Here is a 10,038-nt window from a genome sequence, read left to right as displayed (position 1 = left end):
CGAGGTCGCAGGCAAGGGCGCCAGAACTGGTCGAACATGCAACCAAGCCTGGATGCTCCAATCTGTTTGACGAAAGAAGGATGCCACTGCGTCTTCCACGTCTTCTGCGTCTTCTGCGATGCGTACACCAACATCCGGTGAACATAACACCAGTTCGCCTCAACCTCGCCGGCGAGCAGTGGTACATACAACACCCTCACCTCTTCTTCTTTCCCTTAACGGAATTGCTAAAAAAACTTTCTTTTATCCTTGAATTGTCTCTTGGGGCCGTTTTGGATTAAAGGCAAAACGTGCCATACCAAAATTTTGGTAGCTTAAATAGAAAATGTGCTAGTTTAGGTTGATGCCAAATAATTGGTAGTGTACATGTTCAATTTGGCTATATTCTAGAATCTTCTTCACCATCCTACTAAAATTTGGCTTTACATTGGTACCAAACCAAACATAGCTAGCTAACTTTGCTCTACCAAAAAAATTGGTAGTACCAAAATTTACTTAGATTTTAGCACTACCAATTAATTGGTAGGGTAGAGAATTAAATAGGCCCTTGATTCTTTTTTCCATTGCCAAGGAGTCGAACTCCTGATCATACAGTAAAAAGCTCAAAGCATTTAAATTTAGGGACAATTGCGTTCTTACCCTCACTTTCAATTCTAATTGTGATTTTACCTCTATTTTTGAGGGTTTGTGATTTTACCCTAGCTTTTTTAAACAAATCAGCCGTTTGCCCCTACTTTGGATGGCAGTTAGGTGGCCCATAATTATTGAGTAAAAATATAGAAAAGAGAGCAGAAAAAATTATTTATGAAATATGAAATGTCCTTCCTACCCCTGAGAAGTAATCATCTGGAGTCTGGCTAGCCGTCCGGCCCGTCCCAACTATTCCCCATCCCCAAACCTACGGGAGGCGAGCAGGCGGCGGCGGCGGCTGCCTGTAGCGACCGGAGGCGACGACGCTTATTGCGAGCGGAAGAGGTGCGACGCGAGCAGGCGACGACGACGCAGTGAGCTGGGAGGCAGCGACAAGCCGACGACTGCAGCAGGCGGAGGCGTCGGAGGCTCGGAGCGTCACGGTGATGCAAGCAGCCGGTGGCGGCTGAAGCGAGCGAAGGCGGCGTGGCCGCTTCAACGAGCAGCTGGTAACTGTGGTGTCCCCTGCCATGATTACTTCGTTAAACCAGTGGCAAATTTCCTCGTATAAATAAGTTCAGAGCAGATTATTCCCCCCCCCCCCCCCCCCCCCCCCGCTTCCTGTACACGGGGTCTTTTTGGTGAGTATTTTATCAATTGTGCATGTGAGCTTGGGTCCAAATGTCTAATGTAATTCCGTCAGTTTCGAGGATGATGTGATAGCGTTATTTCTTTGCTCCAATGATAAACAAATGTAGAGTTTCAGAAGCACAATTCTATATCGTGATTCGTAAAGATATCCAGATTTCCTTTGCAATGGTGATTGTTTGTGATGTTTGCTACAAATTATTGTTGAAATTTTGTCGAAATCCTGTCAATTTTTTTTTCTGAAATTCTATCGGAATTCTGTAAAAGTCATGGCTGAAGTCATGTCATATTTGTCAAACTTTCTGAAAGTTCGTAAAAAATTTAGGACGGATTTGAAATAAGCAAAATTCCATTTTGAAACATGTCCAGAGTCTATGCAAGCATGGCCCGTGTCGTAAAAGTAGTAGGCGCATATATGCAAGGGTATACTTGTCTTCTTATCACATATTTAACACCGTTAACCGAAGCTAACAGAACAGGGGCAATCGATTGGTTCATTTCAAAAAAGTAGGGGTAAAATCGCAAACCCTAAAAAATAAGGGTAAAATCACTATTAGAACTGAAAGTAGGGGTAAGAATGCAATTGCCCCTTAAATTTATGACCGTTGGATTGCATCAAGATTCGTATGAGGAGAGGGAAAAAAACTCAAAATTTTTAAATTTGTGACCCTTGGATTGCATCCAGATTCGTGTGAGGAAAATTTTTTTTGCACAGAGATGCACTAGTGGGGAATAGAACTCCCGATCACGTAGTCAAAAGCTAATGATGCTAGTCAATTAAACACAAATATATTTTTACACAATTGTATATGGGTAGTAGTTACAATATAATTACACTCCTTTTTTTTTTCGGGGACAATGTAATTACACTCCAACTATTATTGTAGTCACATTTGAAAGTTTCTCGCCCAAAAAACTTGTGGCAATTTTTAGGTAGTCCCATTTCTTAAACAGCATGCTCACTTTTCATTTGCACAATATATCATTGCATGAGATTCTAATCTAAATTACATGCATTTTAGATGGTTGGAGGTGAGCTGGTTTCTGCATTCTTAGTCGATCTGCACGCGGACTACTGCGAGAAATCAAGTTTGAGTGGCCAATTAGTTTGCCACTACTGCTACTTTCAAAATTATGTCACAAAAAATCTGTCTGCTAGAGAGGTATGGTGGTGCTTAAATTTTCCTTTAACATTACATTGCCGCATTTGTTTTCGGAAGAACTAATTATGCTTGCTGATTTGCATTTCAGATGTTGCTCCACTGGCATAGGAAGCACCCTAAAGCAGATCGGATCCCATGTAATCAGAGGAATTGCGGGGTGATAGTAAGCTCTCCCCGTGAGTTAGAGCTACACGTCCACTTCTCCCACGTCCAGCCTGCGGGTTGGTGGGTATTGTGATCAACTGAAAGTTCGGCATGTTTTTGGATTGGTTCCTTGCTAACTATTGGATTAGTTCCTTGCTTACTATTCTTATGTTAACACCGATATCTGTAACCCCTTAATCATAATATCATAATTTGATTTGATTGCGTACTCTAAATGTGTTGAATGACATGCGCGTGTGACTAAAGTGATTACTGATTAGTATCTCAGCATAAATATGTTTGCACATTCCAGTAGTAGCCTTAATATCTGTATGGGAATGGGATCCTCTGTCGTGAAGTCAGAGGACGTGGCGACTGACATGTGGGCCCCACTGCTCACAGGCCCACCTGTCAGTGACCGCGTCACGTGGCAGTTCACGTTTGAGGAACCGCCTCCATCTGTATGAGAAATAAAGCACCAACTAAGCATCATTTGGCAACAACCAAGATTGTAGCAACATGGCTGAATGGAAGTCACAGAACAGAATATAGAATATACACAATGTGTATATTACACACCATCAGAATTTATTTGAGTTTGAGTACCCCCGCCACGCCCTGCTTGTTCTGCTTGTTCAGAATTTTGGAGTTGGAGATGATAGGGCACACCCGCCCAGCTTGTTCTGTTCTGCCCTGGCACACAAGATCTTTTTTCTTTTGGACGACCATCGCATCAAATGCACGCAAGTAGCACTCGTCATGAATCGACTGTGTTGATCATTTTTCAGCATGGTGGGTTTCAATTGGCAAGGCAATTAACCTGTATTTTGTACAAATTCCATAGACTTCACGGAAGAATCTCAGCCCTCAAACACCCTTCTAGTCTTTGCAGTTGAAGCAAAACTTTCTCAACTGACCAGTCTAAATGAAAGGGGCAAGCTTCCCAATGAACAGCAGACGCCAGACAGCTTCTCTGATATTTTCCTTACACAAAACAAATCAGCCGAAGCATTGGTAACCTTAGGAGCATAGTCAAACACCTTTATTTTTGCAATTATCTCATCAAGCTTCAGAAGGATGCTATCATTTCCTGAATGTTTTCCACCTCCAGCTGCAAAATGGTGAACACTGCCATTCAGCTCCATCCAACTGCATCCTTTCTCCTTCAACGTCCCCTGGACTTACATTACTCTCCTCACCTCCTTAAGACCTTAACATAATTCTAGTTGCCATATTTGATAAGAGCACATGCGCTCTGCCACGATGAAACAAGAGCAAAATCATGCTTGATGAAACAAGCTAAGATGGTCCATCCTTAACTCCTTTCTGCAAAAAAGGACTTTCGCTCAGAGAACAGGAGAATAATCTGGGATGTGTTATTTAAACTGATAAACATGGAACAATGGGTGCACAATAACTGAAGTTATAAGCTGTTGCTGGTTCAATTTTAGCCAATACAGTGTAATGTGCATAAAACTTGTTTAGAAGTTTAGAAAATTACCTATGAAAACTGAAGCTTGAGCATAAGGTTTAGCCAATGGATAATATCTTATGCAGGCCCTAATTCTCAGTTAAGGAATGGGTCCATCTACAGTTAGCAAGGGCACACACTAGCACAAGCAGATATGATGCGTAGCACTAAACTAATACATCGATTGCATATGTGTACATGAGATGAGTTAGTGTTTGCACCTGAACATCATTGCAAGTAAATCGGAAGTGTATTAGTGCTAGGAAACAAAACTAGCCCCATTACAGATTTTTGCCTGTTAGCAGCATGTAAAGTTAAAACGTAATTTAGTCAAGATCAAATGGTGAAAAGAACACAAACTGGATCATGACGTGGAAAGACTATGAGAACCTACCTCCTTGAGGACTAGTGAATCTTAAAGATCACGAAACAACTTCTGTTCAAGCTTTTTTGTTTTCTCACTGTCCGCAAGCTCCAATTCCTTCTCATAATCCTTCCTAGACAGACCCTGCGATGGTTCTCTAGAATGAATTAAGTACGTTAACAGAAGGCTTGGTCTCTCATAATTCAAAATAAAAATAGATGGCAGCTAGAACACAGTCCATACCTCTCAATCTTCTATCCCTGTAGTTGTAAAATATGAAGTACATGGTGTCCTTCAAGATAGTAAAAAACATGCTTCCACAAGGCTTCTCCAAATTAGCCCAGGCATCCTGCCGATTGCAGTCAGAGTCTCAGAGTTAAGTTATTTTAGACTCTAAGAAGCACTTACAGCTTTGCCATTTTCTAATAACATTGGTCACATTAGCCTTGTATATTCCACTAATTCCCTAGAAAGTGGCTATCACACAAGACCTGCTGTTTGCTCTTAAGACGGTAGAAATTTAAATAAACATAAGAAAGGTCGGTACAAATAAACAAATATGGAGCAACCTAACCTTCTCATTCACCTTTCAGTTCTCCAATCATAATTTTACATATAAATTGTACAGAACAAGAAGAAATATACACAACTATTATATCCATAAACAAGAAAACTTAAAAGTGCTTCTTCTAGGCGAAGTTCAACTTTGTGAAACTAGGTGTAATCCAAACAGGAGCGGGAAAGTTGGACCAAAGCTGAGGAGACACGAGTTCCTCTCTGCTGTTATGTTTCAAATCAAATAATCCAATATCACGACGCTTATTCTTGAATCCAAATAACCAAGCTTCGTCATCATCAGTAAAATAGGTATAATTTTCCTTGAGATGAGGATATTGTTCCGTGCTGAGACAAAGTGATTGGTTATGACCAAGAAACAACACATGACCATCCAGGTTATTGATCTCTACATGTTTTTTCCCCATAGTATCAACACTATATATTTTAATTTCCCTAGTATACCGCACAAATGTTGCATGGTCAGCAGGCAAGTCAGCCTCGTAATCCTCCTCAATGTCCTCAACTGACCTCCAAACTAGCAGAAGACCACCCCATGGAGCTTGCACAATGTACCTACTGTAAGACAAACTTCCAATTATCGTCTTCATCGTGATCGTGGGGCCACTGAGATCAAGTGTATGGATTTCTCCCTGTGCAGTCAGTGCATACAGTAGACCATCCATGTAGATGCAGTCAGAATAGTGAGAGTGTGATGGATGCCATGTCCACTTATCATCCCCAACCCTTGCAAATGAAATTTGACCAGCTGGCTCGTGGATCAGAACCACGATGCATCCCCCTGTGAAAGTATCAGTAAACACAAAAGCCTTACTATATATGTAATCCCGGAGCTCGCCAAGGGCAAAAATTGATGGCTCTGCATAACTAACCCTCGTTGCAGTGTGCAGTGAGAACTCATACTTGTGGAGAGCACCAGACTCATTGAAGATGGGATTCACATGCTCCATTGTGGTAACAGAAGGGAGAGCTATCTGTTCCCCTGTGATCGGATTGACCAGGTGCATCTCGGATAAGTCATCAGCTGTAATCAACCAACCAAGTGAGGACCCAATCAGAAACCTACTGCGTATGGGTGGCTCCGGGAGAGTAATCATGTACTCCCTCTTCTCGACAAGACTATAGAGACACACGACGCTATCGCCAGCAGATTCAGAGGTGTATAGCAGGCACGGCGTCTGGGACAGTTTATAGATACCTAGGCTGCGCAATTCGTTGTAGGCCGAGCGCCAGGAGTTACAGACCGATCCTGCACGCACGAGGTCAGGGATCTCCAGGAGGGCAAATATCTCCATTAAGATGTCCTGAGACAGCTCTGGTAAATTTGCCACAACACTCTCTGCCATTGATGGCTGATCACCATCATCTTTTTGCACTTCCTTCAGTAAACTACTGTGAAGGGGCGCTAGGAGCTTGGATTGTACTACTCTGAAGAGTAGGTTGCACAAATTCTTGGGACATCTCGCTAGATCCCCTAAGTTCATAATCCTGGCTATAGTACTACAGGGCGCCATTGGATAATTGGAGCAGATCGAGCCCCTCTTGCAAGGTGAAATTCGTCGCCTGCTTGAATACTTGCAGAGTTGGAACATGTGATGAAGCAAGAGACGCAAGGTATATACCTGAAGTTACCCAAGGAAAACTGAAACGGAATTTTTTGTCCTGAAAAGAGAAATCCGACTCCGGATCAGACTTGTTCCCGGGAATCCACTCTGAATCATACTGGCTCACACGGATCCATATTCCGAATCGAGGTCAGCAAGGAAAACATGTGGAGAACTCACCGTCAAGCGCTGCCGCCGTGCATGGTGGGGGGCGGGAGTGGATTTGTGCGCGGAGGAGAAGCAGCCACCGCCAGGCCGCCGTGCGGTGGAGCACAGGAAATCCGGCGGTCGATTTTGGCCGCCGTAGCACAGCCACCGGGGGCCGCCACGCGCTGCCGTATCTCCGAGGACAGGACGGCCGGCGGTTGAAGCGGCGACGACTCCGGGCCAGCGTGCTCGTCGGCGGAGAGGATGCGGCTTCGCGCCGCCGTTGTCGGCGACGGCGGCGGGTGGGCAGCCACGCGAGTGTTTCCTTCTTTCTTTTTTTCTCAGGTTTTCTATTTTGCAAGCGCCTGCAAAATTTTAACAATTTTGCTATATATTTGGCGATAAATTTTCTCCAAAAAATTGACATATGTAAATTAAAGTATAATCGTAGTGTAATTATAATATAACTTGCATGTAACTTTTAAATATCTCTTCATAATCTCCGTAATATGTTATTTCGGTAAAATAAAGGTCATGGGAACAAATTCTCTCACATATATCTACTGTAATTTTTTTCTTTCTTACCAGAACAAATCTTGTAATAGATCTAACGATTCAAAATTACGTGAAACTTACATACAAGTTACACGGTACTTACATTTAAGTTATAATATAATTACACTACGATTATATTATAATTATATCTATTAAATTTTTAGGAGAAAATTTATCGATAAATATACAGGTGATCCCAATTTTAATCCATCAGTCGATTTTGTCAGCCGTTGGATTTGCTTGGCTGGTGGATGCACATTCTGGTAACTTGGTTGTATTTTGGCAGGCCCGTTAACCCGTGGGCTTGCATTGCTCCACATTTTGCCTTCTGTTAAAATGTGTGTATTCAGATGCAATTCGGCATAGGCTTCCTTGCCGAATCGTAGTTAGTCTGTCTGTCTTCTCATGTACTTGTATTACATATGGAGTGTTAGGACGCTAATAAAAAAATAATTACAGAATCCGTCAGTAAACCGTGAGATAAATTTATTAAGCCTAATTAATCCATCATTAGCAAATGTTTACTGTAGCACCATATTGTCAAATCAGGAGCAATTAGGCTTAAAAGATTCGTCTCGTAAATTAGTCGCAATCTGTGCAATTAGTTATTTTTTAACCTATATTTAATACTTCATGCATGTGTTCAAACATTCGATGTGACAGGGTGAAAAATTTTAGAATGAGATCTAAAAAGAGTCTAGGTTACCCTTATATTAGAACAGAAAGAGTGATGTATAGTTAGGGGTGGCCATCGCGATTCGCGAAAGAGGTGGACGGGGAGCTCGTCGAGTTGGCTGGAGAAGGCACTCTTGAATGTTTCCTAGCCAAACAGGTCGAGTGGTTGTATGTATGGTGTAGTTGAGCGATCTAAGCCGTCCAATCAGTTTTGAACGGTCCAGAATCGAGAATAATTCAAAGTTGTTTGATCAGTTTTTTTCAAGTACAAACACGGCTCTTCGGTGGCATCCAAATGCATTTGTTTCCAAAAATGAATCGGAAAAATTATAGGGGGCCTAAGATCTTGATATGCATGGGGTGGTCCGATCTTTCGGTGAGTTGAGATAACTACGATATGGGAGAAATGTTGACGATCTGACTACAACCGTACGAGAAGTTGTTGTGTTGCGCCTTAGCGATCAATACACCTCTCCGAGAGTTTGTTGATCTTGCTGGTGCAGATCAACCCTGTTCCTGCAAGCAATCGAGAACAAGCAAAAACAAGATAGAAAGCAACTGAATTGCTAGATAGACAAGACGCACAAAGATGAATTGATATACGATAAAGTGGGGTTCCGAACAAGCAGACGGACGGTCTAGCCGACACACGTGCTGCAAGCGAAGTAGCAATAGCTAAACTTACAATTAATCAAAACCCAACTAACCCTGAAGGGGTTACTAGCTATTTAAAGGATGGAGGAGGTCAGAAGGGCGTCCTCCCTCTGTTTGGGGCGCAACCCCTCTTGGACCAGGGTCCCAGACGAAGTTACAGACCCATAGGCCCATTACAGACAATGCAGCCCCTTGTTTTTTCAATTGCCGATAACTCAGATGGAATTTGACAATGAGGTTGGATTCGTTGGAAAGAGGATTCCGAGAGCTTTTCATAAAGTACTCGTGGGCCCAAAACGTAGGCCATATGGAGATTTGGCGACCGTTTGAATTCAGCACTATCTCAGGAGGCTGAATTGGATTCCAGAACGCGGCGGACTTCATCTCCATCTCTGCATGCACCATGGCCATCGTGTTTATCTTCCATATGTAGCCCCAAATAAGTGGATTGGTCATGAACATATAAACGCATACATTATGAGGTAGTGTCGTATTCTTGATTAGATTAATTTGGCACTTGTTATGAAACGAGACCACCTGTGGGTATATGACATGATCAATGGTTGTATCCGTCGTAGGCATGGTCACATTAGATCTTCAATATGCTGAGTTGATAGAAGGGAATCTAGTATGATAATTATGGATTGCTTCTTATATGAAATACAGATAAAACTTGATGAATGGATCAATCAGTTTGTTAGATAATAGAATAAAATCCTGACATTTAGTTTATAAGGAAGAATTAAATTTTTATATATTACTAGCATAAATGCCCGTGCGTTGCAACGGGTGAAAACAATTTTAATTGTGCATATTAAATGGTCCGTTTTTAAAGTTTTGTGCCCGTCAAAGAATTAAACAGCTAGTAAACACATAATAAAACAGGACCGACAAAAGATACTTTGGCAAATACGTACTGTCAACACAGATGAGTAGTAAGATATATTGGGTTCCATGCATGAGCTATATATTATATTATCAACAACTAATTAAGTTGGAAAGTCATGAAGTAATAAAGCTTCGCAAGCTCTTGGATCCAACCCATATATCGCATTTTTCTGTGACTAAACAGAAACAAATAATGTTTTATGCTGAAAGTTAATACAGAATCACGAGGATGTAACATGGATTGTTCGTATATAACCGCAAAAAGATAACTGTGAAACAAATCCTTCACATACTGCAATGGTATAAATACTAAAAAAAGGACGGTATAAGATCAGAAAGCGGCCGTCTCCTAGTTTCAGATCACAGATGCACAAAAGCATGAGAAGGCAAAAATATTTCTTAATCAAGCAATGAAATAAAAATTGATATATGGTTGGTAAAGGTCGATAAATACAATTGATATATGGTTGTAGACTAACGCACGCGGCCCCATGCTGGACCTGCAGCCGGAGCTTGGCG

The 10,038-nt window shown here is 41.8% G+C and overlaps 1 protein-coding gene and 1 long non-coding RNA gene across 4 annotated transcripts; one reads left to right on the top strand and one right to left on the bottom strand.

Moving 5' to 3' along the window:
- Positions 1–888: 888 nt before the first annotated feature.
- On the top strand, positions 889–2,885 carry LOC127755002 (uncharacterized). The gene is made up of 3 exons (XR_008012934.1): positions 889–1,139; positions 2,301–2,441; positions 2,530–2,885. It is a non-coding gene; the product is annotated as an uncharacterized LOC127755002 (long non-coding RNA).
- A 173-nt stretch (positions 2,886–3,058) lies between these two features.
- Positions 3,059–7,094, bottom strand: LOC127755000 (uncharacterized). Of its 3 annotated transcripts, none has more exons than XM_052280625.1 (5): positions 6,781–7,094; positions 4,664–6,658; positions 4,451–4,577; positions 4,278–4,351; positions 3,059–3,911 (listed from the first exon to the last, which is right to left on the bottom strand). In XM_052280625.1, the coding sequence occupies exon 2, from the start codon at positions 6,586–6,588 to the stop codon at positions 5,110–5,112; it is 1,479 nt and encodes a 492-aa protein (XP_052136585.1). In that variant the 5' UTR covers positions 6,589–6,658; positions 6,781–7,094; the 3' UTR covers positions 3,059–3,911; positions 4,278–4,351; positions 4,451–4,577; positions 4,664–5,109. The 3 variants fall into 3 exon arrangements, with proteins under 3 accessions (XP_052136585.1, XP_052136583.1, XP_052136584.1); XM_052280623.1 differs by having other exon boundaries at positions 4,451–4,564; XM_052280624.1 differs by lacking the exon at positions 4,278–4,351 and having other exon boundaries at positions 4,451–4,564.
- Positions 7,095–10,038: the final 2,944 nt, after the last annotated feature.

The sequence above is a fragment of the Oryza glaberrima genome, chromosome 11, assembly GCF_000147395.1.
Source record: "Oryza glaberrima chromosome 11, OglaRS2, whole genome shotgun sequence".
Taxonomy (NCBI): domain Eukaryota; kingdom Viridiplantae; phylum Streptophyta; class Magnoliopsida; order Poales; family Poaceae; genus Oryza; species Oryza glaberrima.
This window is presented reverse-complemented; position numbering and strand designations above follow the sequence as displayed.

Bases quoted from the DNA above. Each gene is read 5' to 3' on its own strand.
- LOC127755000 (XM_052280625.1), bottom strand. From the start codon at position 6,588: ATGTTCCAACTCTGCAAGTATTCAAGCAGGCGACGAATTTCACCTTGC.